The sequence below is a fragment of the Ceratotherium simum genome, chromosome 18, assembly GCF_057802395.1.
Source record: "Ceratotherium simum simum isolate JZ-2026a chromosome 18, ASM5780239v1, whole genome shotgun sequence".
NCBI lineage: Eukaryota > Metazoa > Chordata > Mammalia > Perissodactyla > Rhinocerotidae > Ceratotherium > Ceratotherium simum.
Window position 1 is genome coordinate 56,456,570 of NC_141917.1, and position 27,988 is coordinate 56,484,557.

General features: G+C 57.2%; 1 protein-coding gene across 2 annotated transcripts; it reads right to left on the reverse strand.

Annotated features, from left to right (window-relative positions):
- Positions 1 to 185: 185 nt before the first annotated feature.
- KLHL26 (kelch like family member 26) lies at positions 186 to 27,908 on the reverse strand. 2 transcript variants are annotated; one of them, XM_087443478.1, is made up of 3 exons: positions 27,829 to 27,908; positions 4,451 to 4,633; positions 186 to 2,121 (listed from the first exon to the last, which is right to left on the reverse strand). In XM_087443478.1, exons 1-3 carry the CDS (start codon positions 27,903 to 27,905, stop codon positions 642 to 644), a joined length of 1,740 nt encoding a protein of 579 aa, XP_087299604.1. In that variant the 5' UTR covers positions 27,906 to 27,908; the 3' UTR covers positions 186 to 641. The 2 variants fall into 2 exon arrangements, with proteins under 2 accessions (XP_087299604.1, XP_004422997.1); XM_004422940.3 differs by having other exon boundaries at positions 186 to 2,223.
- Positions 27,909 to 27,988: the final 80 nt, after the last annotated feature.

Consider the following 27,988-nt stretch of genomic DNA (forward strand, 5'->3'; position numbering starts at 1 on the left):
GCTGGGAGCTGACTGTGTTTTTCCTCCTGAAAGTAGCCGAGGGAACGCCCTGAAGGTGTGGGGACCGAGGACAGAAAAGCAGACGCGTACGGGACCTTCCTCCCCCGGCCCCTTCTACCCCCAGAAGGGTTTATTGGGCAGGTGGGTGCTTCCGAGCCCCCCTCCCACTCCTAGAGGTCTATATGTTACAGAGATTTGTGGTGCATTTATTTTAAAAAACACAGGCGCATAAACCTGGAGGGGGGTGAGTTGCATACCATGGATTTGGGATCACGTTAATCACGTTAATGAGCCCACATCTGAATGTCTGAGACGGCCAGGCTGTGGGAGGGGAGAGAAGCGGGGCAAAGCCACACAACACCACCCCAAAGAGCCCGGATTGCCACCCACGGACTAGGACAATGCATGACCAGGAAACCGCCTCGGGTGCAAGTTTGCTGCCATGACACGCCAGCCTCGTTGCTGGCAGGCAACCTCAGCCAGCGCTGAGCCCAGATCTGCTTCGGGAAGAAAGGAGGGACCTTATCAACAGGCAGACCCCGGGAGGCCAGCCCAGGAGAGGGGGGATCCGTGGTTCTCACTCAGACGTGGGCTCGCCAAGCCCCTCGTGGCGACAGTGGACGCCATGCCAGCCCCAGGGGCTACCTCCTGGTCCCGGCCCGGGGCAGCAGGACGGGGGCACAGGCGACGCCTGCGAAGGACTCCGGGAAGTGCAGGTCACGCTCCCACTCGTCTGTTTCGGTGTTGTACACCTGCACGATGCCTGTCACGTTGTTGAGACGCCAGTTGTAGCCCCCAACAATGTAGATCTTCCTGTCCAGCAGGCAGCAGCCGGCCTCCGACTGGCCGGCCCGCATGGGGCTCACGCTGGTCCACTGGTCCGTCTCAGGCACATAGTACTCTACGGCCAGCACGTCGAAGCAGCGGTCAACGTGGTCCATGCGACCCCCAAGGGCGTAGATACGGCCGCGGGCGCCCACCATGGCGTGGAGCACGCGGGGCTCGCTCATGGGCGCCTTGAACTCCCACTGGTCAGCTGCGGGGTCATAGCAGTGCAGCGCCTTCTTGTCCTCCACTGAGATGCCATAGCCGCCCGAGATGTAGAGGCGGCCCCCGGCCGTGGCGCCCGCGTGGCCCCACGTGCGGCGCTTCAGCGAGCAGGCATAGCCCCACTCGTTGCGCCGCGGGCAGTACCTCTCAACTGAGGCCAGGCTGCCGGCCCGATTGCGCCCACCCGTGGCATAGACCATGCCACACAGCACGTTCAGCTGGAACTGGATGCGGCTCTCCTGCATGGCCTGCAGGCGCAGCCACCGGTTCAGGTGGGGGTCATAGCGGTAGCAGGCGTCCACTGCACCCTCGCCACTGCGGTACTGCAGGTGCTGGCCACCAGCCACGTACACGAAGTTGTCCAGTACGGCCACGCACGTGTGGCTGCAGCCCACCTCCATCTCCGTGAGCTCACGGAAGTGGCGGGCGCCCGGCTCAGGCAGCTGGTACACCTTGCTGCTGACGGAGCGGTCGCTGTCGGTGTAGGGCGTGCCGCCAAAGGCAACCAGTGAGGGCACATCTGAGCGCACAACCGTGCGCGGAGACTGCATCTCATGCTGCCGGAAAGGCAGCACCTGGTAGTTGAAGGCCTCCAGCAGGTACTGGCGGCACAGCACATCCTCCACCATGATGTCCAGAGTCTGCACGCTATCCACCAGGTCCGACGACCGCATGAGCGGGAAGCGGATGTGGCAGAGCACATGGCTGGCGCGCAGCCGCCGGGCCGGGTCATGCTGCAGCCAGCGGATGGCAGCGCGGAACAGGTCGATCTCGGCACAGCTCTGCAGCCGGTTGCTCTGCAGGAAGAAGATGAGGCGCTCCAGTGGCAGGTGCAGGAAGTCCTCCTCCTCGGCAATCTGCAGGAAGTGCCGGAAGGTGAAGGTGTCCACTGACTCCTTGAGCGAGGCCAGGCTGAAGGTGGTGGCCATGTGGCCGATGTTGAGGCAGGTCTCCACGCTCATGGCGGCCTTGAGGAACTCCTCGCACAGCTCCACCACAGGCAGCATCTGCAGGAACACAGCGGCGCCCAGCACATCCTGCACACAGTCCAGGTCCAGCGTCACCTCGGCACTGTAGGCAAAGTCAATGATGTGCCGCAGGCCGCGGGCCGACACACCCTTCAGCTCGATGACGTCCTGGCTCGCTTCCCTCATACCACCCGTGAACATGGCCCTGAAGGTGGGAGACATAGCATGTGGGCTCAGGGAGGCCAAGGGGCATTGTGGTTGGCCCAGACCAGCCTGGCCTCAGATACTGGGGTATGGGGTGAGGGGGGCCAGAGGGTCATTAAAGATGTTCAAAAAACAAAAAAGAAAGATTTTGAATCCAGTCTAAACTATGCATCTTCCTACAAACAGCAGCTCCCCACTGTGCCCCTCCACAAGGGGCCCTGCCTAGCCTCACCCAGAAGCGTGCAGGCCTGGGGCCCAGCTGATTCGGAGGGTGGGAGCCGGGAGCCGCTCATGGCGGGGCAGGTGCAGCTGTGCAGAAGGAGACTACAGCTTGGCTTTGGCTCTGGGGACAGCTCTCCAGCCATACCTTGGCACCTGGCCCTGGAAGACCACACCTGCAGAAAGCCGAGGAGATGAGGCCGAGACCCCGCAGGCACTAGCAGCACTGTCCACAGAGCCCAGCCCCTCAGCGGCACGCTCACCTGGGCAGGTGGCTCCACCTTCCCCAGCCTGGGTCTCAGCTGCCGTCACACAGGGATGGGGAGGGGGTGAGGGTCCCCAGGTGGGAGTGCCCTTCAGGGGGCCCCACTGGGGTCACTGCCATCTCCAGAGAGAGGCCCAGGAGGTCAGGGAAGCCCCCCAAGAATGGCCCACAGGAGCCCCAGCCCACCATGAGATCCCCTGTGAGTGACTCAGCTGTCAGCTGTGCTGTCCTGCTCTGGCAAGTGGCACTAACGTGAGCACCAGTGGGAGACAAAGACCTGGGTCACAGTCCCCCCATGGCCTTCAGGGGCCCTCTACCGGGAAAAGGGGTGAGAACCCCAGCGCCCACTCAGAGCTTGTGGGAGGTTCTAGAAGATGGTGCAAGGGAGGCTCCTCTCACAGAGCAAGCTGGCATTTCATTATAACTGCGACTACTATCAGCATTCATCATGACGGCTGACCAAGGGGAGGGAACTTCACTCATCCATTTGCCCGACAGATGCCCGCCCCCCAGTTGCACACCCACTGTGGGCTGGGCTCGGGCCCCTGAGCAGGAACAGCTGAGCTTGGTGCTGCTGCGGGGCCACCAGCTAACAACTGCGCAACACTCCACGCCGCAGCGCCACAGAGCCTTCCAGGAGCAGCACTCTGCCATCCCCCCAGACACTGCCCCTTCTTGTCCCCACGAGTCCCATCAGCCCATCAAAGGCAGAGGCAGTCACAGCGACGGGAGGGAGCCTTGCCTTTTAAGGCCTTCCCGGCTGCAATGCCAGGGCAGAGGAGCCTTTAAAGGGCATTTCTGGCTGGGCTGGCCCGCCCGTCCCCAAATCCAGAATAAAAATAGAAGCGGCGCCCCAGATGGCTTGGCTGCTCCGAGTCCCCAGAACGGCCTCGTTGAGCCCACAGAGCGGGCAGCCGGGGGGCGCACCAGGCAAGGCACCTGGGCTGGAGGAGCATGCAGCCCACGGTGCACACCTGGGCTGGGGTTCTGAGACGGCGGGCAGGGGCGCCTCTGCCACAGCTGGCGAAGCCAGGCTGGAGTACCACCATCAGGGCGGGCCCCCAGCTCTCTGGTGGGGTCGCCGCCTGGCAGGAGGAAGCTTGCCGGCTGGTCACCAAGGGAATGAGCGAGACCATCCCTAGCTCGTGACAGCCCCCAGCTGGCAAGGAGAATGGCTCCTGGCCCTGCACCCGGGGGCCCTCGTGCCCCCACCAAGCTGGGCACAGGGAAGGAACTTTTAGGAAAGGGCCTTGGTGGCAGACTGACCCGTATACCCAGCAAGCCTTCACCTGTCACATGGGTACTGGACTAGAGCATGCGCACATGGGGGCACTGGTCTGTCCCTTGGCCTGAGTACAGGCACTGTGAGGGCAGGGACCTGCGCCTGTCCTATCCCTGCTGGATCCCTGAGGCCTAGAACAGTGCCTGGCACACACTGGTATCAAATAAAGACTTAGAAGGAAAACCTGGAGGAGCCCCGCCACCACCCCCAGGGCGGAAGCTGCTAAATAGGGGCCCACTGGCCACCTCTGACTCAATTCTCAGGCATATTCTGCTTGCTTGCACAATGTCCCCAAAAAGTTTGAATAAAGCTGCAAACCTGGAGAAACTTGCAGGTTTACTGGACATTTGGCCAACACCAGCTACTTTCACTCAGAGCCATCCCTGGCTGGCTGGTGCGGAGACGGCTGCCTCTTAGAAGGGCGGGCGCTTTCCAGCCTGCCCCTGGGGCCGCCCCACTCACCTGAAGTAGTCGCTGCAGGCGGCCAGGACCACCTTGTGTGCGTGGAAGGTCTCTCTGTTGATGGTGAGCATGACGTCCAGGAGCTGGCCCTGGGCGCGGAGGGTGGCCAGGCCCTGCAGGAGGCTGGTGCTGTGGCCAGGTGCCGAGAAGGTGCACTTGAGGGCTCCGTTCTTGTCGGCCAAGCTGCAAGACAGCAGAGGTGGGGGCGTGGCTCAGAGGCCTCAGGGCTGTCTGGTCTCCGCCCCAGACACTGGGCAGGCTCTGAAGGTGTCCCAGGCGTGGGCAAAATCGCCAGAACCAGCCCCAGAGAAGCAGAAACCAGACCTGAGTCCTGCTCACATCTGCCACCTGCCCACCAAGAGGCCTTGGCAGCAGACGCAGCCTCTCCACTTCCATTTGCCGCCTGTGAAACAGGAGGGGTTTCACATAGAACTGGAGGAGGTTACAATGACTCTTTTTTTGTTAAATTGAGGTGAGATTCACATAACATAAAATACACCATTTTAAAAAATCCAGTGGCATTTAGTACATTCACCATGTCGTGCAACCATCACCTCTATCTAGTTCCAGAACACTCCCATCACCCCAAAATGAAACTCCGTCCCCATGAGCAGTCAATCTCCATCCTCCCTCCCCCAGCCCCTGGCACCCACTGATCTGCTTTCTTTTTTTTTTTTTCGTGAGGAAGATCAGCCCTGAGCTAACATCCATGCTAATCCTCCTCTTTTTGCTGAGGAAGACCAGCTCTGAGCTAACGTCTATTGCCAATCCTCCTCCTTTCCCCCCCCGCCAAAGCCCCAGTAGATAGTTGCATGTCATAGCTGCACATCCTTCTAGTTGCTGTATGTGGGATGCCGCCTCAGCACGGCTGGACAAGCAGTGCATCGGTGCGCGCCCGGGATCCGAACCCGGGCCGCCAGTAGCGGAGCACGTGCACTTAACCACTAAGCCACGGGGCCGGCCCTGATCTGCTTTCTGTCTCTGTGGATTCGCCTGTTCCGGACGTTTCATATAAATGGGATCACGCACTATGAGGCCTTTTGTGTCTGGCTTCTTTCACTCAGTATAATGTTTCTGAGGTTTATCCATGCTGTAACATGTGTCAGTGCTTCATTCCTTATTATGGCTGAGTAATATTCCACTGTGTGGATGGACCACAATTTCTTTCTCCCTTCATCCATCTACGGACATGTGGGTTGCTTCCACTCCTCCCCTTTTTACAACTTTATTCCATTATTTTTCACTCTAAATGTGCCTTGTGAGCACTCATTTTGAGGTAGAGGACCCTCTGTGTCACATTGCTGTCCCCCATGCCCCAGCGAGCTGCCCCCACAGGTAAACCCATCTTCTCTCCCCTGCAAAGGGTGGAGTGGGATTAAGGGGCTGGCACAGAGCCCCAGTTCAGGTGTGAAGGAGGAACAACGACTTGCAGCTTCCCAGGCAGCACAGGCCCTGGGGATGGGGGTGTCACAAGCCAGCCGTCCACTGGGGAGCAGGGAGCACCACCTCCAGGAGGAGCCAGCCTTCAAGGCCCAGCCACACCAACACCTGCCCAGCCCACTTCTTGTGCCCAGCACCCCAGGGGAGGGCAGCCACACAACCACAAAGTCACTCTGGCCATTTTCAGAAGAATTTGGCTCTGGCCTGCAATCAGTGGCCATCCAGTCAAGGGGAAAGGCCTGTCCCACCTTCCAGGGACAGGGAAACGGCAAGTGGCTTGTCCATAGCCCTGGAACTACAAGAAGATGCAGCAGGATTTGAACCTGGGCCTGGGAAATAGCAGGCTACACGGGATCTTCCTGTTACCCTGTGGTCAATATGGGGCAAAGCATAGCAAATTGTGGGGAAGCCACAAAACCAAGAATATTTGCCCTAAGAAAATGAGTTTACCTGTGGCGGCAGCTTGCCAGGAAGAAGGGGACGAGTGAAGTAGAGAGCCCTGCACCTCAAAATGAGGATTCAGGAGGCAAAGGTCATTTTAGAATAAAAAATAAAGTTTTAGAAAGGAGAGGGGTGGAAACACCCAAATGACCATCAACGGATGAGTGGATAAACAAAATGTGGTGTATGCACACAATGGAATATTACTCAGTCATAAAAAAGGAATGACTCTGATTCATGCTACAACGTGGAAGAAACTTTAAGACATTTTTCTAAGTGAAAGAAGCTAGACACAAAAGGCCACATGTTTGCATGATCCACTTATACAAAACGTCCAGAACAGGCAAATCCAGAGACAGAAAGCAAATTGGTGGCTGCGAGGGGCTAGGGAGGGGGGATGGAGACTAACTGCTCAGGAAGACAGGGTTCCCTCTGGGGGGATGAAAATGTTCTGGAACTAGACAGAGGTAGTGGTTGCACAACACTGTAAAAGCACTAAATACCACTGAATTGTACACTTTAAAACGGTGAATTTTATGTTATGTGAATTTCACTTCAATAAAAAAACAAAACAAGGGCCAGCCCCGTGGCTTAGCGGTTAAGTGCGCGTGCTCTGCTGCTGGCAGTCCGGGTTCGGACCCCGGGCCCGCACCGACGCACCGCTTCTCCGGCCATGCGGAGGCCGTGTCCCACATACAGCAACTAGAAGGATGTGCAGCTATGACATACAACTATCTACTGGGGCTTCACGGAAAAAAAAAGTAGGAGGATTGGCAATAGATGTTAGCTCAGAGCCGGTCTTCCTCAGCAAAAAGAGGAGGATTAGCACGGATGTTAGCTCAGGGCTGATCTTCCTCACAAAAAAAAAAAAAAAAAACGAAAAACAAAATGAAAGGACATCGAGCCTTCTCAGGTCCTGCATAAAACCCGGCCATGGCCGCCAGCACCTCACAGCATATGAGGCGCTCCGTGGTCCAGACCCCATCCCCCACTCATCCCCTCATCCCCTCCCCTCCAGCCCCTATCCCCTTTGCTGTTTCATCTCAGAAAACTTTCGTAGAGTGCCTCAATGAATGAATGGTTCAAAAGGCCCTAATACATCACTTCATCCTCCAAATACAACAGGAGGGGAACGTGCCAACAGCTCCAGGGTCAGGCCCCTGTGGGGTCAAGAAGCCCCCCAGGACTCTCCCGACCCACGCCCCACTCCGCCCTGGGCCAGGGCCACCCTCCCAAGCACTCTGCTCTCTCCCCACAGCCTCCAGCTCTCTAGAACTTGCTTTCCCATTCCTGGAACTGATGCCTGCCCGCAAATGAGGGCCAGGAATGTGGGCACCGGTCTTTCCAAGAAAGCAGAAGGAGAAAGGCTTCTCAGCCCCCACTGCCCACCAGCTCCCAAAGCACTCCCGGGAGTAAAAGAGCTGACACCAAGCACAGGCACACAGTCAGTGCTCAATCAACGCAGCCATCGCTAACAGGAGGTTCCCGAGCACACACAGGCCACCCACCTCAGTGGCCCTTCCAGAGAGCCTCAGGAAAGGGGGCTGAACCAATCAATGGGCAGAGGGGCTGCAGGGCCCCAGGCGCTGACCACAGGCCTGCAAAGTGCTCAGGGTCCCAAAGGTGTGGGGACGTGGCATGGGGGGACACGGCCGGCACTTGGTAGAAAGGCTGCCTGTCCCTGGGAGGCAGGAACGCACATGATTTGGAGCCCAGGGCCACAGTCATCTGGGCTGGCGATGCTGGGGTGCCTGGGGCTCTGGCAGCCAAACCCAGGGTTTGCCTGGAAGGTTGGGTGCACAGCCCTCCTAAAGGCCATGGAGCGAGGGAAGGAAAGGGGCCCAGGAGGACCCCAAGTCTCCAGCTCAGCCCCGTCGCCTCTCCCCACCAGGTGAGGGGATGGCCACCTCATACACCCCCCTGCCTTCCCCGGCACGAGGCAGCCAGTGCCACTGCGTCCAGCCCATCCTGCCTGACCAGGCCACTGCTGTGACCCAAGTCTCTGCTCTTTCAGCTTGCCAAGACCCCATGATGGACCCAAGTTCTGAAGATCATTAAGAGAAGGCCATTGGTTCCTGGACCCTGAGGATTCTTTTTTTTTTTTTTTTTTTAAAGATTTTATTTATTCATTTTTTTCCCCCCAAAGCCCCAGTAGATAGTTGTATGTCATAGGTTCGCCTCCTTCTAGTTGCTATACGTGGGACTCGGCCTCGGGTTGGACGGAGAAGTGGTGCCTCGGGGCGCGCCCGGGATCCGAACCCGGGCCGCCAGCATCAGAGCGCGCGCACTCAACCGCCAAGCCACGGAGCCGGCCCGACCCTGAGGATTCTAAGGGCCTCAAAGTGTGCCCACCTCAAAGGGCTGCCCTCCACTCTACAGCCCCTGCAGGGACGCCTCCAGGGACAGGGCCTCACTGTGTCCTCTCGTCAACACCCTACAACAGTCCTGCAGCTGCCTGCACCAAGCCTGCATCCTGCACAAGTCTCCAAGGACCCCACCCCCCACCCCACCTGCTCGCCTCATCGGCTTTGTCAGCCCCTCTTCCCTTTCTCGTGGGTGGGAGGACACAGCGTGAACGAGATGGAGTGGCCCTGCCCTCACCAGGCGCACAGTCCAGGGAATGGGAACCAAAAGTGGTCAAATCGTCCAGAATCAGCCTCATGCTGCAGCTGTGAGCACCCCAGGGAGAGGGGACAGGAGCCGGGTGCAAAGAGGTACGGAGGCCAGAAAGTGAGGGTGTCCCCAACTTCTCCTCCCAGCCCTGCAGTTAGACAGCGACACCAGCCTTTCCCCTGGAGCAGAGGGCTTGGCTGCGTCCTGGGTGCTGGCCCCAAAGGCCTGGCTGCCACAAGGGCCTGCCCTGGGAAGCCAACCCACTCCCTGCAGCCCTGCCTGGGGCCCCGCCTGCCTGACAGTGTGCAGAGCCACCTCCCCCACCACCACGGGCCCTCGTGCCTGGGGCTGCGTGCTCACCCTCTCTGTGCAGCACAGTGGCCTGGTGGTCAAGAACGGGGAGTGACCCCTCGGAGCCTCCCTCTCAGGGACGGGGGAGGGGAAGGCAGAGAAGAGATGAGTCTTGAACTTTACCATGCGGGTGAATTGCATGGCATTAAGACACAGACTTGGACTCGGCAGGTCCAAGCACTGGAGTGGACAGCACCAGCATGCCACTCTCAACACCAGGATCCCCTAAGTCACCCAAACCCAGAGCCTGGCCCTGAGTGGAATGTCTGGGGCTCAGGCCAGGACACAAAGGCTGGGAGATGCAGCTCAGTGAGACTCGCTCCTCCAGGAAGCCTGCCTGGGCTGCAGCACAGCCCTCGCCTCACAAGGCTCTGGCATCTGGTGCGATGAGCAGAGGGCAGGATTCCAACTCCTGCCCAGCCGTCGGCCAGCTGTGTGACTCAGGCACGTTCCCTTGTCTCTGGGTCTTCATTTTCTCAGCTGTCAAACGGGGCAGGCAGGAGCACAGATGTCACAGAGTTGTGGTGAGGCTCCCTGGCCCCAGTCACCTCTTGGGAAACGAGGGACCACAGACTGCCTACTTCCCTCAGCTTCCCTTTGGGCTAGGTAAGCAGCAAGGCCCGGTGGGGGGCTGCATCCCACCACCACCCCCCGTACGAGCCACTCATGTGCCCTCAAACCGGGCCAGGGGCTTGGAGACCTAAAGCTTGGAATCACCCAGTGTGCCAGCACATGGCAGATGCCAAGGGAGCCTGGCTAGCCTCTCCATGGACACCTCGCCTCACAGATTCTGTGCACAGGCCTGCCAGGCCTTTGCCATTTTGCTTTCAACTGGCCTCGTTTTTTCTTAGAAGTTCCTTGAATTGCGAGGCAAGAAGGGAGGACTTCCTGTGTTTCCTCTAAGCTCTGGGGACTGGCAGGCACGTGCACATTTTCACCAGAAGGAAGATTTCACACCAGGGGCAACTTCATCCTGGGACTGCTCAGTTCCTGGACATATATTTACTGTGGTCCCCCATATATAAAGAGCACCAAGAAATCAATACAAAGCCATCATGCTCACAGAAAGATGTACAAATGATGTGGGCTGACGGTTCATAGGAAAGGAAGCACAGCTAGCTAGACAACCTAAGAGTCAGCCTCACTCACAATAAGAAAATTGCACTCACCAAGAAACTAGCCTCACCTCTCAGGTGGGCAGAGTCATCAGGCTGTCTGGCAGCAGACGCTCACGTCCGTTCCCAGTGGGAGTGTGAAGTAAGACAACCTCCAGGAAGGCAGTTTGGCAGACCTAGCAAAATTCTAAAGGCTCACATCCTCAAACCAGCAAGTCTACTTCTAGGATTTATCTGAGATATACTCACACATACAAGACAAGAGATGCAAAGGATATTCACCAAATACTGTTTCTGGGGGCCAAAGATGGGAAATGAGCTAAACGCCCTTCAAGGGGGTACACAGAATTATGGTACCTTCCAACAAAGAGCTCCCTTCAGTTGAACACAGAGGCCATACTCCTATGTGGGAGTTAGGATGCCCCGGCACAGGAATTCCAGCCAAGCCCACTGCGGGGCTGCTCACAGGCTGCAGGCCCAAGCTGCACTGGGCAGGGAGGAGGCAGCCCCTTTCTGTCCATGCCTCATCCTCCCCTAGGCCTCCTCCTCGTGCCCCCAGGAAGGCTCACAGCACCCCACAAGGCTGTTTCCTTCCTCTCATCTCACAGATGGGACAACCGGCCCTGAAACCCCCACCACTACCCTCACACACACCTTACACCCTCTGGGGAGCTCAGGGAGGAAGAGAAGCCAGCAGGGGCCAGAGTCCCCAGCCTGGATGGAGAGGCAGGCTTGGCTGGGCGGCGGTGGGCAGGAGGAGGAGGGAGGGCTGGGCCTGGGACCGATGACTAAGGGAAGGACCCATTACTCAGGCTGGCCCAGACAGGGGGCGGTCGGCGCGGTGGGGCCACGCGCCCCCAGGAAGGCGGCGGCGGCGGCAGCCCTGAGCCGGTCCGAGTCTCCAGACGGCCACCAGAGCCCTGGTCACCCGCACTGAGTCATCGGAGCCAATGCGTCAGCAGCCGGGTCAGGGCATCTCTGGAGGTCACTCTCTGCCGCCCCAGCTGCACCCTTGGCCTGGCTCTGGCCTCTGAGGGGTCACACGTGGCCCCCGCAGGCCTGGCCTGGGCTTGGGACCATCCTGATCCCCTTCCCCTGCACCACGTCCCCCGAGCACTGTCATCGGGCACCCCTTGCCAGGCCCAGGACTGTGATGGACATGAGGACACGGCACTGCCTCCCTTGGGGTTTTCCCCTGCATAGGGGCTGACATCCAGTAGGACTGGGTGGGATAAATGCCCCCAGGTGGCCCACTTGTAGCAGGATCCCCATCATCTCCTCGGGGTCCCCAGCCAGCTGAGCCCGTTACCCATGCTGTCAACGGCTCATCTCCCCTGCGTGGGCTCCTTCCCTCCCGCCTCTGGTCTTTCGTGGAGTTACCCTTCAAATACGCCATGGGCTGAAGTCCTCGCCTCAGGGTCTGCTTTGGAGGGGACCTAGCCCAAGGCAGGATGGCCTGGTGGGGGGAGGCCACAGACAGTGCAGAGCCACACCAAGTGCGGCCCTAGCACCTCTGTGACGGGGCCCTGTGGTGGAGGTGGGGGCTGCCTTGAGAGCAACACCCAGCGGGGTGGGCACTCCCCTCCTCCGCTCTCACCGGGCTGCTGGCCCTGGTCTCCACGGTCAGTTACCCAACCCTACAGGAGAGATCCGACGCCCCAGAACAGTTCTTTTCATTGGAATGTCCAAAAAAAAAAAGGAAAAAGCAAGAACAAGAAAGAATTTCATGGAAACATTTCTTTGGGGTTTTGTCAAGTCCTTTCCCACCCCCACATGGAGCCCAAAGCTCAGGCCAGAACAGAGTCTGACGGTATTGCCCCTTTAACATACTGTTCTGACATGCAAATTCCCTCACTTCCCCTTAAAACGGAGAGCACTTCCACTTTCAAAGCCAATTTTGGTTTTATTGTCCATGTGGCTCAACGGAGTACAGCAGCGCAGCACAGCTGGTTGGCTCGCGCCCCGGCTGATGCCGTACCAGGGAGCTCCAGGCCACTGGGCCCCAGGGTCCCGGGGTGCATCAGTGGGGAAAACGCTACCCTTTGGGAGACAGACCCAGAATGGAGGGGGGACAGAGACGTGGGGGGACAGAGACCCAGAATGGAGGGAGAACAGAGACCCAGAGAGGGGGACAGAGACGTGAGGGGGACAGAGACCCAGGGGAGGGACAGAGACCCAGAATGGAGGGAGGACAGAGACGCAGAGGGGGAGACAGAGACCAGAGGTGGGGGACAGAGACCCAGAGAGAGGGACAGAGACCCAGAATGGAGGGAGAACAGAGATGCAGAGGGGGAAGACAGAGACCAGAGGGCGGGGACAGAGACCCGGGGTGGGGGGGGGACAGAGACGGGGGGGGGGGGACAGAGACCCAAGGGGAGGGACAGAGACCCAGAATGGAGGGAGGACAGAGACCCAGAATGGAGGGAGGACAGAGACCCAGAATGGAGGGAGGGCAGAGACTCAGAGCAGGTGGGTGGGGGAGGGGGCTGAGGCCCCGGGAGGGGAGGACAGAGGCCCAGAGAGGGGGAACTCGGGCTCTAGAGCTACAGATGGAGTAGCTCTGGCAGCCCGCTGGTCCACCTCTCCGCCCTATTTCACATACTACCCTCCCCCTACCTCCTGTCCTCCAGCCAGACTGGAAACTTCTCTGCCTTCCCCCTCTCGCCCACCTCTGACCCTTCGCGAGGCAGGCCCACTGACGCAGCATGTGCCGGGCATGGCTCTTCACACGCAAGCTGATGAATCCCCCGCCACGCTAGGAGGTCAGTGCAGCAAGTGTCCCCTTCATGATGGGGAAATCGAGGCCCAGCACAGCCCCCACGGCTGCGGGCAACTCCAGCGCTGGCTCCTACTTCTCACTATGCTGTAGTCTGCTGGCTCTGCCAAGGCCACAGTGCTGGCTCCTGGGCATGCAGCTCCATGGATAAAAGGTGCATCTGAGCCAGGGTCCCACAGGCCCCACAAAGGCAGACAACCCCGGAGCCACTGTTGCCATGGTTACCACAATATTTCACAGTTCCGGGTACTGTGCTCCCAGCCCAAAGGATAGAGTCACCATGTTCTGGCACCTCACACCGGCCCTCTAACACGCCAGCGGACCAGCAGCCCCCACGCTCACGTCAGTGTGCTCTCTCTTGGGACTGCTCGCCTCCGAGGCCGGCCCCACCCTCCTCAACCCCAGGCGCAGCAGGCCCATTCCTGGGCCTACCCCTCCTGATAAGGGGCAGCTCCTGCCAAGATGCCTGCCTGCAGTTCTCTAACAAGGCTTGTTCCTGGGCTCCTGGGGAGGAACCAAAGATCAGGGCTTCTCGGTGGACAAGCGTGGAGCCCAGGAGCAGATGCAAGTCCCCATGGCAGTGTCCAGGCATGCCTGGACACCAAACCACTGGCAGACCCAGGGGGAACAGAGACCCAGAGAGAGGAGGGCAGAGATAAAGAGAGGGAAAAAGAGACACTGGGTGGGGGGGGCACAGAGACCCAGAAAGAGGGAGGGACAGAGACCCAGGGACGGGGGGGACAGAAGCCCAGAGAGAGAGAAGAAAACCTGGCCAAGGGCCCGGATCCCATGCCCCCCCGAGCCTGGTTTCTCTCCACAGGCATCAGCAGTTGTTTATTTCTCCCTCCTGGTCATCATGCTTGTTATTCTCCTACATCTTCTGCAATAATTTAAAACAGGATGCCCAGCCTCAAGGCCAGACTTTGCAGCCTGTGGACTGATCTGTGTGTGTCTCAGGAGGACAGGTGTCTCCTCCTTACCCCCTCCCTCCCATCCACTCTGCCTCCTCCAAGAGCCTTGGGCTGTAGACACGGCCAGGGCCCACTGCAGCCCACCCTGGGAGCACGCTGCCCGCAGAGACGCCCTCCCTGAGCTCTGTGAAGGAGCTCACGCTGCACTTGCCCGCCTCATCTTCCTCATGGCATCACTATCAGGAGCCATCCCCCACGTGTACATCCTTGGCTCCTGTCTGTCTGTGCCTGCTGGACAGTGACAGGGCGACAGAAAAGAGAGGGTGTCAGGGAGTGCCTGGCAGGAGGTAACCATGCAACCTCGTGGCACCTGAGGCTGGCACCTCCTGAGAACCCCCATGTGACAGCCAGCCAGGCAGGCTGAGGGTCGAAAGGGCGGCAGGGCAGGCAGGTAGGTTCTGGAACCCGCATCACCTTGAAAGAACATCATCAATCCTGGCAAGGACCCAGTGAAGTGAGGCAAGCCGCTGCTCCTGTCCTGGAGAGGCAAACCCAGTGGGGTTGGGAGTACAGGCTGAGTCTACCTGGGCTGCATGTCACCAGCCCAACAATGAGACCCAGGCGAGCCCATCTCGAGGCCCGCCCGAGACCCCAGGGCCACAGGGCCTGGGGCGGGGTGGTCTCGCTCAGTGCCCACTACACACAAGGCAGGGCCAGCTCGGCGGTCCTGCTCTGCTGTGAAAGGGACAAACCACACGGATCCCTGTGCTCCCCAAATACTGACTGGGTCACAGTGGTGCACCCTGCGGACACAGCCTGTCCTCATGCCAATGGAAGGCAACGTCAGACCCCGTCACTCCCTTGCTTAAGCACCCCCCACAGCTCTCCACTGTGAGCCTCTCCTCACTCTTCAGGGACCACTGCTGTGAGCCCAGCGCCCCTCAAGCCAGTCCGTGACCTCCTGCCTGGGCTGTGCGCCCTCACTCTAGCCTCTGACCAATGCCCTTGACGGTCCAGGGTGCATGGGGGTCTGGCCATTGCTGATGGACAGGAGGACCCTGTGGACAGTGTGCACCCAATCCCAGACCCGCCCAACTCTAGCCACTTCTCAAGGCTGGAAGAAGGAAAGAGGACACCCAGACCTCACTTCCCTCGTCAGCAGCAAGCTCCGCCTCCATGATACCCCCGCCCCTCCCCATCCTGGTGAGTGAGCACCCACTCCATGCAGGGCTGTGGACTGGGCAGGTGCAGACCTGGCTCCCAGCTCACCTCTCAGTGGACAGCCTGGAAAGGGGGATACCACTATCACCACCAATTTACAGACGGGTACACTGAGGCACACAGGTTCAGGCACCCACCCAAGGCCACTCAGCCCACAAGGGGCCTGGCCGGTGTCAGCCTCTTCATAGCCCCAGGTGGGTGGACCTCATGATCACCGTGATGCAGATGGGGAGACTAAGGCTGGGAGAGCTAAGATTGCTCACGAGGGGCACCAAGTTGGGAGGTGGACTTGGAGCTGGACAGCAGGAAGGGCAGGACGTGGTTCCTCAGCACAGGCCAGGGCAAGGGTGTGGACTGTCCCACTGACCCTCCAGCTGCTCCGAGTGAGGTAACCGCACCCTGCAGGGTCACGCTAGGAGAGCCTTCCCAGGTTCCCATGCTTCTCTGACCCCCAACCTGGCTTTATTTTTCTTCCCTGCTTATCTCTCTGACTAGCACACCATCTGTCTCTTTCCAGTCTGTCTCCCCAAGGCTGAAACGGTGAGCCCAGCCTCACCGGGGCAGGGCTGGGTGGGTTCCGTCTCCTGCTGTGTTCTGGCACCTGGCACCATGCCCAGCATGTGCTCAGAGCTCAGACATGCTTGTCAATTGGATAGTTGGATGGGTGGGTGGGTGAGTGGATGATGGATGGATGGAGGGATGATGGATAGATGAACAGATGGATGTTGAACGGATGAATGGATGGGTGGGTGGATGGATGGACGATAGATGGATGGATGCACAAATGGGTAGGTGGGTGGGTGGATGGATGGGTGGATGGACGGATGGGTGGATGAGTGGGTAGATAGCTGGGTGGGTGGGTGAATGGATGGGTGGCAAGTGGATGGCTGCTAGGTGGCAACACTGGCTGGAGCCTGACTTATATCTCTGCTTGCTGCACATATCTGCTGCATGTATCTGCTCTGTTCACCCCCTCCATGTGACCTCCTGGTCCAAGTCCTGGGACTGAGTATGTTATCCTTTGACTGGGCTCAACCAGGAAGCCCTTGGCAGGATTCTATCTGGGATGTCTGACCTCTACACTTCGCTCATGCTGTTTCCCACGTTGAAGGGCTGACTTCTCCTGCACCCCACTGACCCTCCTCCCTATGCCACACTCCCAGGTCCACCAGCTCCTCCATGCTCCTTTGCCACCTGCACCTCTGAGCCTTCTCGAAGTAGAAGGTCTCCCCCATGGCCTCACTTGCCCTCAAGGCCCAGCCAGGGTTCCCCACAGGCTCCCTTGCCCCTCAAAGCCCAGCCGGGGCCCCCATGCCAGGAGTGGCAGGAGCAGACTAGATGGCAGGTCTCAGTCTGAGGCTTCACCTGTTTCATTCTCATCCACTGATGCAAGGCTGATCCCAATAAGAGCCCATCCCCCCACATTATCCCCGCTATACTAGGCTTGGAGATGGGGCCACTTGACTGAGAAAAACCCCTTCACTCTGCAGATCAGGCAAGTAGGTGCATGATCACACAGCCCTAGAGCACCACTCGAAAACGCAGTGAGATTCCAGCACTGCCAAATTCCAGTATCTGCGGGCCCAGCCTGGCTGTCTCCCCTGCTAGGGCAGGTGTTGAGGCCCCGAAAGGGACGGTTCTGATGAACAGCATGTGCTCACGCCCTGTGGTGCTAGGCCAGACGGAGGCAGATACAGACGTGGGGATGGCTCAGCTGGGCCCTTCCAACAGCAGCATAAAATAAGGTATCAGAAGGGGCCTGTCAAGAATATCTTCATTTTAGGAGGTACCAACATCCTTCCCTTCTTCTGATAAGGGCCCTGTTTTCCTCAGGGAACTTCCTATTCTTCACTCTCAGCCCCAGCGACAGGGATCAGGAGACTCCATCCCTGGGCTGGAAAGGGAGACTCATGACCTAGCCTGGCTAACCAGAGTCTCCCAGGCCCACAGCCATGCTGATTGGTCCCAGGATGGGAGTGTGACCAATCCTATCCAATCAGAGCCTTCCCTGGGACTTTTGCTGGAGCTCCCAGGACGGAGACTCGCCTTCCCTCTCGGGTTGCTGGATGGTCACCCTGTCCAGCCAAGAGGAAAGGCAGAGCTGAGACGGGAGTCACAGATTGCAAGGGAATCATCTGAGCCCTGAATCCCAACGTACCTAAAACTCTCCCCGAACTTTTTTTTTAATGTGAATAATGAACCCTTATTTTTTAACTGAAGGCAGTAAGTTGAGTTTCTAGTTCTCATAACCAAAGGGGGCCTTCAATGTCAGAAGCCTCAGATCCAGGGCTCCCATCCACCACATTCCAGAGGAGCCTCTGGAAAAACCACAGTGGAGTTAATGCTTCTCCAGCTGCCACCTCTCCCTGCACTGCACACAGGCTTCCTACTCCGGGGGACAGGGGGACGGGGGGCACAAGGAAGCCATGCTGGGAGATCTGCGGGGAGAGGGCAGTGGCTGTACTCAGCCTGAGCCCCGCCTGCCTGTGACAAGACAGTCAGCTCCCTGTGAAAGGTCAGCAAGCTACTCACGCCCCCCACCTCGAAAGTTCAGCAACTCTAAATGCTAAAATGCTGGAAGCATGCCTAAGGCTCAAGCTGCAGGGCAGCCGATGCCATCAGCCTCAGCAAGGAAAACACCACCAATCGTTTATGCAAGTGACTCACGTGGAGCATAAACATTTGCGTGCTCCCAACCACCCTGCCTTACGGGCACATGGGCAGGCTGCAATTACCTCCTCCCGTGACAGAAGGCGGGAGAAAAGAGAGCGAGCGAGAGCCCTCCTGGGATAGACCAGACTTCACCAAGGCAAGCACAGGGTCATGACTTTAACTACAGTCCTGCAAGTTTTCCATGTGGAAGCTGCCTTCAGGGTTCTCAGTGGGGCTCCCTTACATGCCTGTTACCTCTTGGGCACCTCACCACCCCCTAAACCCAGCCTCGGGAGAGTGCTCCACTCTCAGCTCGGGTTACAGAAGATTCCAGGTGATCACATCTCTCTGCTCCTGCTTCCTTCGGCAGACTGCTTCAAATTCTAACATCCCATTGAGAGGAGAGCTCTCCGGATATCCAGCCCAGCCCACTCCCGCCCGCCCCGATCACGTCTCTGACCCCTGTGGAATTTCGCAGTTGTGGCGTCAGAAAACATCTTCAGCCTGATCCTCGGGTGACCCCCCCCCCCAAGCCTGTAAAAGCCCAAAGATCCACTCCTCAAGATTTCCTCCAGGCCAAGCGTGTTCAATTCCGGAAGCTGCTTCCCTCACAGGAAAGGTCTGTGATTCCCCGAAGGTGCTGGTTACTTCCTCCCAAATCACAATATTTTCAGTGTGCGGCGAGGTAGTGCAGGGAAGAGATCAGCCACTCGGCTGCTTGGCAAGGGGTCTGAAATCACGCTGGATGCACCCCAAAACCCGCTCTGCAGAGGAGGAATGCTAGGGAAAGGTTCTCCCGCCCGTGGGGGGCGAGTTCTGTGAATCCTGAGGAGCTCTCTCTGGAGAGAAATGGAAAGGGGCGGGGGAGGAGGAAGGGACTAGAGACGCAGGGTTAACAAGTGTTAAGAGCTCGTCTGCACAGCTACGGAGCGGCTACCACAGGAGGAGGGCGGGTCTGCCTCGGTGGGGACCCAGCGGTCCTGGCCCCCACTTCCCACTGCAGGCAGCTGGACAGGGAGAGCGGCAGGCCATTTCCCGTCTTCAACACACAGCCCTAAGATCCTGTTGGTTAACTAAACGATGCACACGCAAAGGGTACCGTTCACTGGCTTCTCTCTAACGGGGCTGATTCACTGACAACACGCCTGTGATTTTCTGTTTCTCCACCTGGCCCCCGTGATTAAGGAGGAGAAGGTTGACCCTTGCCTGGTAGGGCCGTGGAGGACTGTTCCAAAAGCCTCTAGGTCAGGCCAGTCCCCTCGCAAACCCATCACAGACCATGTCTGAGGTATTTGCTGGATCGAATCAGAGTCACCACGGTGAAGCCCTGCCCTCAGGGAGAGCACATTCTAGGGGACACAAGTCCTTGAGTACACAGAACGTACCATGAGCACAGGGCAGAGGGGCAGGAGAGGGGCTGTGGTGGACAGAGCAGCCAGGCCCCAAGGAGGCAACGCTGGAGCCGTGCAAAGCACTGGGACAGGACATTCCAGCCAAGGGAGAGCCGGGTCACAGGCCCAGGAGGGGTGCTGTCACGCTGTTGGAGACCAGCCAGGCTGCAGAAGCACGGGGGGCCTCCTGGGGGGGCAGGGCCTCATTGTGGGGACTGGGAGGCTCATGTAGAGAAGTGGCTTTTATTCTGAGAATAAGGAAGCCCCTGACAGGTGTCAGGCGGGGGAGCGGCATGGTCTGATGCCTGCCTTGGGAGGTCCCACCAGCTGGAGGAGGGGGCCGGTGGCTGGGAGGGCAAGAGCTGATGGAGGCTCAGAGCCGGGATGAAGAGGAGGTGCAAGGAGCAGACAGAGATGCGGCTCAAAAGTGGAACCAACAGACGAGAGGAGGAGAGAGAAAATAAGCATGTGTGGTGTACGTGGGGAGCACTCTCAAGGCGAAGCTCAGAGTTGGTGGGTGGAATCAAACGGGGGAGACCTCAGGACCTAGGCCTTTTCTCAGGAGGAAGGACATTCCTGGGACCATTCCTGCATGCTGGAAGACCTGAGGCCCTTGAGCAAGGAGAGGCATGACGGCTTTCTGGAACAGAGGCAGGACTGCGAGCCCTCCAGGCCAGATGACCACCTCTGCCCCCATCTCCACTAGATGCTCAAAGGCAGCTGCAGCCTCTCAGGCCAAGTGAGGCTTTGCCTCCCCTGCCCGCCCACCTGCTCACTGGGTCCTCCCCCAGCACTCACCCCTCAGTGCAGCAGAAACCTGAGAGCCAGTGACTCCCCGCCCAGCCCCACAAGCGGTCAGCATGTTGCACAAGTTCAACTTTAAATCTTCCCCAAACCCAAGCCTGCCTCACCATCTCCACGGCCCCTACCTTGGTCCAGGTCCCTCATTTCTCGCCAGAGGGATCCTTCCAAAACATAACGGAGGTGCCCATGCATTCAAACCCTGCACTGGCTCCCAGGCCTGCAGCCTTCCTGCCTCCTCCCTCCCACCCTCTCCGGCTCCTCTTTGCCCTACTGAGCCCTGAAAAGCCAGGCTCCTCCCTCTTTAGAACCTGCACATGCCCAGAAAATATTCTACTACTAGAGACCCCCTTCCCCCAGCCAATGACACTAACCTTCAGACTCACTCCACCTCATTCGAGAGGAGGCTCTCAGAACCTTCCGGAGAAGGCGAGAAGGCGGAAACCTCCACCTGGGCTTTGGGATCATTTCTGGCAACCATGGGGAAATGACTGCACGGCTGTCTCACTAACTCCCTGCCGGCGTGTCGGAGTCCCGCAGGCAGGGTCCGTCTGTCCTGGGTCCACACACACAGCACTAAGCGCAGCGGCAGGCACACAGGAGGCACAAGACAGCCACCAGGGGAAGAGAAAGGTGTCCAATGAGTCCCATCCACAGGAGAAAGGAGCTGGGATGCCAGGATGTCACCCACATTGGTGAATTGTTTCTCTCTGGGCCCTTCCTCCTCCTCTTCCCCTCCCTCCCCCTCCCCCAGGGCCTTCAACCACAAGTCTGAAATATCCCCTAAGACAAAAGGGTGGGAGTACAGAGACAGCCCCACTTTTAAAGTTTCTAGGGGGACACGCACGTAAACTTCCAGACCTGGCCTCACTCAGCTCTCCCGTGTGGATGGGCAATAAAAAATACCTGCCTAAGGAAAGTGGGATGACACATCGAGTGGGCTCCCTGGAGAAGGCACGATGATAGCGGAGGCTAATAAAACCTTTCTACCCCAGTAACTACGGGCAACTACAAGAAGGCCATCCCCAGGGGTCGCAGCTACTGGGTGGAAACAATCCAGCTGTGAGACAATCACGCTGCACAATTCGGGGTGAAGTGTGCAGTTTTCAGAGTAATTTCACATCATGAGCTCAAGGGACCCCGCAGGCCAGTAGGTTAGGAAAGTAACGCCTCACTACCCCAGGAGGAGCTGAGCTGACAGCCTGGCCCCCGAGCACCTCCAGCCCAGCACTCCCTCCAGCTTGCTGCAGACTCAACTGGCCCCACTCCAATACTTGGCCAGCCCCACCCAGCTTACACTCTGCACTCTGTTCCCGGGCACCAGACTCACATGGCGGGATCTGCCTTCTTGATAATACAGAAGTGGCTCAGACTTGACACGTTCCATACTCCCACTGCCCCTGCCACTTTCCCACTCACGGCCACCAAGTAATGGTGCCACCGTCCTCCCAACTACTCAGGCCAATTGCCATAGACTGAATGTCTGTGTACCCTCAAAACTCATATGTTGAAACTTAACCCCCAATGTGATGGTATTAGGAGGCGGGGCCTTTGGGACATGATTAGGTCATGAGGGCGGAGCCCTGATAATGGGATTAGTGCCCTTATAAAGGGCCTCCAGAAAGCTCCCTAGACCCTCCTATCCTGTGTGGACACAGCAAGAAGACACATGAACCAGGAAGTGGCCTCACCATACACCCAATCTGCCAGCACCTTGATCTTGGACTTCCAGACTCCAGAACTGTGAGAAATACATTTCTGTTGTTTATAAGCCTCCCAGTCTATGGTATTCTGTTACAGCAGCCCAAATGGACTAAGACAGCAACTTCCTCTTTTCCCCACCTGCCACACTGACTCGTTGGCAAGACCTGCCAACACCCTATGATCCCCTCTAGGCCCACACAGGCACAGTGGACAGAACGATGACAGTGTTGGGACCACAGGGCAATGTCACCACCTCCACACTAACATTAACACACACACATGTGAGGAGCTGGGCACCCTCTGAGCATGCCCTCACCCTAGCTCGCTTCTTCCCAGCTACCCTGCCCAGTGCACTCGGCGTCCCACTTCCCAGATGAGAAATCTAACACACGGAGGGTTACAGACATGCCCAAGGTGTGCAATGAGGATGAGGGGCTGCCTGCTCACCAGAAGGAGGGACCACAGACACATGGGTCTGATGAGGCACCTGATGCTGCCCAATCTCCCGGAATTCCCGCCAGGAGGAGACAAGTCCCCATGTCTGATGGGTGAAATCCAGCCTCTCCTCCCGGCTGAAAAGAGGACAAGGCCAGAGGAACAAAAGCCTTCTCAGGAGGCCAAATCGTCCCCCAGTCTTTCACACAGAGGTTGGGGCTGAACTCGTCCAGAACCTCGGGGCTTAGTGAAGACAATCTCGGGCGCAGCCAGAGAGGGCTGGTTAAGAAAGTTTAAACAAGCAAAGACCACCAAGCCAGGAGCAGACGCCTCAGCTGAACTGTGCCAAACCCACTCACACTGCGTCCTGGCCATGACTTCGCACGGAAACACCTGTGGCCGGCGTGTCCCTCACTCAGATACCCCCACCCCACCCCCTAAGAGCAGTGTGAGTCAGTGAGCCTGGGCCCCATCCAGACACCTTTAGGGAAGATGGGCCGAGGAGCAAGGATGCCAAAGCCCCAACGTCTGAAGAGTCTCCATGGAAAGAAGGTTCCTCCGGAATTCGGCCGGCCGGGTACCTCACAGCGATGGAATTTTAGCTGGGGAGGTGCGACTCTCCAGAGAATTCCACCTCCCCCTCCCAACAACCCGCATGGCCGCAAACCTCCTTTCCCTCCAGAAGCCTGGACCCAGCGGAGGGCCCGAGGTGGAAGTGGGAGGGGGCTCGCTGGAAAACAAGTGTCTTTTGTGTGAGCAAGCCTGCAGCTAGGACCCCACCTCCCCTCCACAAGCCCCGGCCGGCCGCCCGGCAGAGACGGCCACGCTCCATCCATCCCACCCCAGAGGTCCCATTCAGTCATTAACGACCATCTCTACTAGGCAACGGGTTTTTTGTTGATCCCTTGAGATAGGAAAGAAGGAGAATAAGCTTTTCTCTTTCTTTTTTCCACGTTGGTTGCAGAAAAGAGAAGTTGGAACAAACATGTTATGTAACGCTGGGGCCAGTTGGGGGGGTGGGGGAGCACAGTTCCTCCTGAGGACAATTTCTTGAGTTGTGGGACTGCTGGAAGGGCCAAGGGGAAGACAGGAACCATCCCCACCCCTGGCCAAATGACAAACCCTAAGTGGGACAAAAAGGCAGATGCAGGCCCTGCCTGGCAGGCTGAAAAACCAGCCTCAGAGACAAGGTCAGCCTCCCCACAGCCTTCGACAGCCCCACAAGTCTCCCCAAGAAGGTAAGGGACTGACCCAATCCCATACAAGGGACTTTCCACCCACCATATGGCAAGCCCTAGAGAGCTTTTCCACACCCCATCCATCCATCCCTTCCTTCCTCCCTCACTCCCGGCCATATTTCTTGAACACTTACTTCCTCTATGTGGCCCGAGCTCCAGGCATATAAGATGACACAAGACACACATGCTCTCCACCCTCAAGGCATTTCCACAAACAAACACACCAAGAAAGGCTGGGTGATGATAGCACGATCAAGGACACACAATAGCCACGTGATCCAGCAATTCTGCTCCTGGTATAGACCCCAAAGAACTGAACACAGGTGTTCAGACAAAAACTTGTGCACACACGTTCATAGCAGCACTAATCACAATCACCAAAAGGTGGAACCAACCTAACTGTCCATCAGCTGGTGAATGGATAAACAAAATGTGGTGTGTCCACAAAATGGCATATTATGCAGTCATAAAAAGGAATGAAGTACTGATACACACTATAATGTGGATGAACCTCGGAAACATCATGTGAATAATGAAGCTCATTATGTGAGTGAAAGAAGCCTGACACAAAAGGTCACATATCGTATGATTCTATTTATGAAACAGATAAATTTATAGAGACAGAAAGTAGATAAGTGGTTGCTAGGGGCTAGGGGAGGGGAAATAGGGAGTGACCGCTCACGGCTACAGGATTTCCTTTTGGGGTGATGAAATGCTTTGGAACTAGATAGAGGTGATAGTTACACAACTCTGTGAATGTACTAAATGCCACTGAACTGTACACTTTAAATGGGTGAATTTTATGTTATATAAGTTTCGCTTCAAAAAAACAACAAGGTAACCAAAAAAAGTGTTCTGGGGGCAAGTTGAGCTCAGGAGGCAGGAGGCTGTGAGAGACCATGACCTTGGCATGTGGAAGGATGAAGAGGAATGAGTCATAGGCAGGTTGCGTACCGGGTCTGGCTGGCCCGTTTGGAATAAACGACAGAACGAATAAATGAACAATGCTACAAAGGCCTCTACATCTGAAAAGGATCCTTGGGAGAATATTGTGTACCACAATCTGCATCAAAACCTGGTCCTCTTTCTGTTTGCTCCATTTTGCCATATTAGAGAAACTCAGCCCTCTTCCCACACTAGCACTACAGGAATAAGATGGCCCCATCAGTTGCTCCAGACAACAATGACTGTTCACTGGGATGGAGGGAAGGGGGCAAATGGGCATCTCAGGGATGGGGAAGATGTCTTTTAAGAAAGTGCCTCCGGGGGCTGGCCCCCTGGTGTAGCGGATAAGTACACGTGCTCCGCTGCTGGCAGCCCAGGTTCGGATCCCAGGCACGCACTGAGGCACCACTTGTCAGGCCATGCTGTGGTGGCATCCCATATAAAGCAGAGGAAGACAGGCACAGATGTTAGCCCAGGGCCAGCCTTCCTCAGAAAAAAGAGGAGGATTGGCATGGATGTTAGCTTAGGGCCAATCTTCCTCAAAAAAAAAGAAAGTGCCTCCATTTAGAAAAGATGTCTTAGATATGACACCAAAAGCATGAGCCATAAAAGAACATTGGACCTCGGGGCCAGCCCCGTGGCTTAGCGGTTAAGTGCACGCGCTCCGCTACCGACAGCCCGGGTTCGGATCCCGGGCGCGCACCAACACACCACTTCTCCGGCCACGCTGAGGCCGCGTCCCACATACAGCAACTAGAAGGATGTGCAGCTATGACATACAACTATCTACTGGGGCTTTGGGGGAAAAAAAAGGAAAGAGGGCTGGCAATAAATGTTAGCTCAGAGCCGGTCTTCCTCAGCAAAAAGAGGAAGATTAGCACAGATGTTAGCTCAGGGCTGATCTTCCTCACACACACACACACACACACACAAAAAAAAAGAACACTGGACCTCATCAAAATGATACACCTCTGCCCTGTGAAAAATATCATTAAGAAAATGAAAAGACAAGCCAGAGACTGGGAGAAAATATTTGCAAATCATATATCTGACAAAGGACTTGTTTCCAAAATATATAAAGAACTCTCAAAACTCAAGAAGAAGACAACTCAATTTAAAAATTTACCAAAGATATGAATAGCCAGGGAGACCATGAAAAAATGCCCAACATCACTAGTTATTAGGGAAATGCAAATTAAAACCCAAATAAGATAACAGCACATACTTAGAATGGCTAATATTAAAGACTGGCCATATCAAGTGTTGGCAAGAACAGGGAGCAATTGGAACTCTCGTACATTGCTGTTGGGAATGTAAAACGGTGCAACCACTCTGGAAAACAGCATGGCAGTTTCTTAAAAAGTTAAACCTACGCCTACCATAGGACCCAGTCATTCCATCCTAGGTATGTACTCAGGAGGATGAAAGTATATGTCCACCTGAAGACGCATACCCAGATGTTCACAGCAACTTTATTTTTAATTGTCAAAACAGAAACAACCCAAGCACCCATCAACCACTAAATAGATAAACTGCATCCATCCATACAATGGCATACCACTCAGCAGTGAAAAAGCATGAACTTTTGATACTTGCGACGACATGGATGAACTTCAAAAACATTTTGTTAAGGGAAAGAAGCTGGACACAAGAAGCTACATATTGTATGATCCCCCTCATATAAAATTTCTAAAAAGGCATAACTATAGAGAGAGAAGGCAGATCAGGGTGTGCCTGGGGCCAGAGGTGGGAGTGGGGTTGACCACAAAGGGGCTGGAGGGAACTCTTGGGGTGATGGACGCATTCTAAAAGACTGGATTGTGGTCACGGGTGCACAACTCCATAAATGTATTAAAACTCAATGCACTGTCCAGCTAAAATGAGTGAATTGTACGGTAAGTAATTAACTATACCTCACCCTTGCCCCAGGTTATCCCATCACAAGACAGGGACCTAGGGTTTGCTGCCCCTTCTTGTTTGTCCCTTACATGCCACTTCATGCCTGGTCACCAAGCCCTGCCCAGTCTACCCCTGAATGTCTCCCCAAACCCTCTGATCTCTCCTTGCTCCCCACTGCAGGCCTCCAAAGCCCAACTCACCCACCAGGGCCCTCAGGCTTTTCCTAGCAGCACCAGCCCGGGTTCCTACAACAAGGACTGACTCCACAGCACATGAGTATCAACCAATTTCATCATTTATCACACTGAGTGAAATCATTTGCTCCCGTAAGCTCACCAGCAAGGAAGAGCCCAAATTTCCTCCTTGGCCAGCCGAGGATGGCAGGCTGTCCTGGGGGGCTGAGAGGGGAGGGTCTGGGCCATGCCGGCCTCGTACAATAGGAAGAGGGAGGGAGGGTGTGCTCCATAAGGCAGGTGTTCTTCCCCTCGGAGAACCCAGAACAACACATATAAAGACCTACAATTTTTATGCCAATCTGGGGTTTAAGCAACCAGTCTCAGGGCTCGGCCAAAGGGAAAAGGGGCCTCTCTCTGACCAAAGGGGGAGTGAATTCTGCCCCCTTGGTCTGAGGGCCAGACCTTGCTTCAAGTTCTTTAACCTGAGAAGCGGGAAGTTGAACCCAGAGATGGGAGGGAGAAGCCTGAGGGAGGGATCCTTCCCTTGTTTTCTTTAGACTTTCAGGGCTCTCTCACCATCCTCAGGCTCCTGAAGACCCACTCTAGCCTCTCAGGACCCCTGCAATCCCCCAGGTCCCCCAGACCCCTCTCTGCCGATCCGGACTCACTGGGACCCCCAGGACCCCTCAGCCTCCCCCTCTCAGGTTCTCCCAGGCCCTCAGTCCTCTTTCAGGCCTTCAGATTCATTTGAGCCCTCTACCCCCAGCCTCCCACGGTCCTCACTCCTCCCAGGTCCCCTCAGCATGCCTTCAGGACCAGGATCACCTTTAGACACCTTAGGGTCTTTCAGCACCCCCCCAGGAAGCCTTGTGCCTCAGCCCCTCCAAGCTCTCCTCAGTGCCCTCCTCAGAGCCCGCAGGAGAGCCTTAACAACCTCAAGACTGCCCATGGCCCCTGCTCAGGCCCTCTCTGCATCCCCGATCCCTGGGCATCCTCAGTTCCCCCATGGCCCCATCACAGGTAGCAGCCCTTGGTTTCCCTTCAGACCTACATGCCCCTCAACGCCCCCTCAGATCCCTAGGGGTGCATGCAGGCGCCTCAGTAGCCCTCGTCCCTCCAGTACTCCACGGCCCCCTAAAGCCCGCAGTCCCCCGGAAAGACCCTCGAACCGGCCCAGGCCGCTCCCCAGCCCCTCAGAACCGCAGGACTCCCCACAGGTCACCCCGGCCCCAGGGCAGGAACGGGCCCACTCTGTTGGCCGGGTCTCACCTGCTCGGGCGCTCAGGGCCCGAGCCCGCGCCGAAGCCGCCGCCACCAGCGCCACCGCCGCCACCGGACTCCGCCATCTTCCCGCCGCCACCGCTGCGCGTTCGAGTGACGGGAGCCGCGCGCGCCGGCCCAGGAGACGGAGACGCGGGGCGAGAGGCGG

Coding starts and splice junctions, on each gene's coding strand:
- KLHL26 (XM_004422940.3), bottom strand. CDS start 27,905: ATGGCGGAGTCCGGTGGCGGCGGTGGCGCTGGTGGCGGCGGCTTCGGC. Junction 4,634..27,828: donor GGCCCTGAGCGCCCGAGCAG/GTGAGACCCGGC, acceptor GCTGTCTTGCAG/CTTGGCCGACAAGAACGGAG. Junction 2,224..4,450: donor GCCTGCAGCGACTACTTCAG/GTGAGTGGGGCG, acceptor TCCCACCTTCAG/GGCCATGTTCACGGGTGGTA.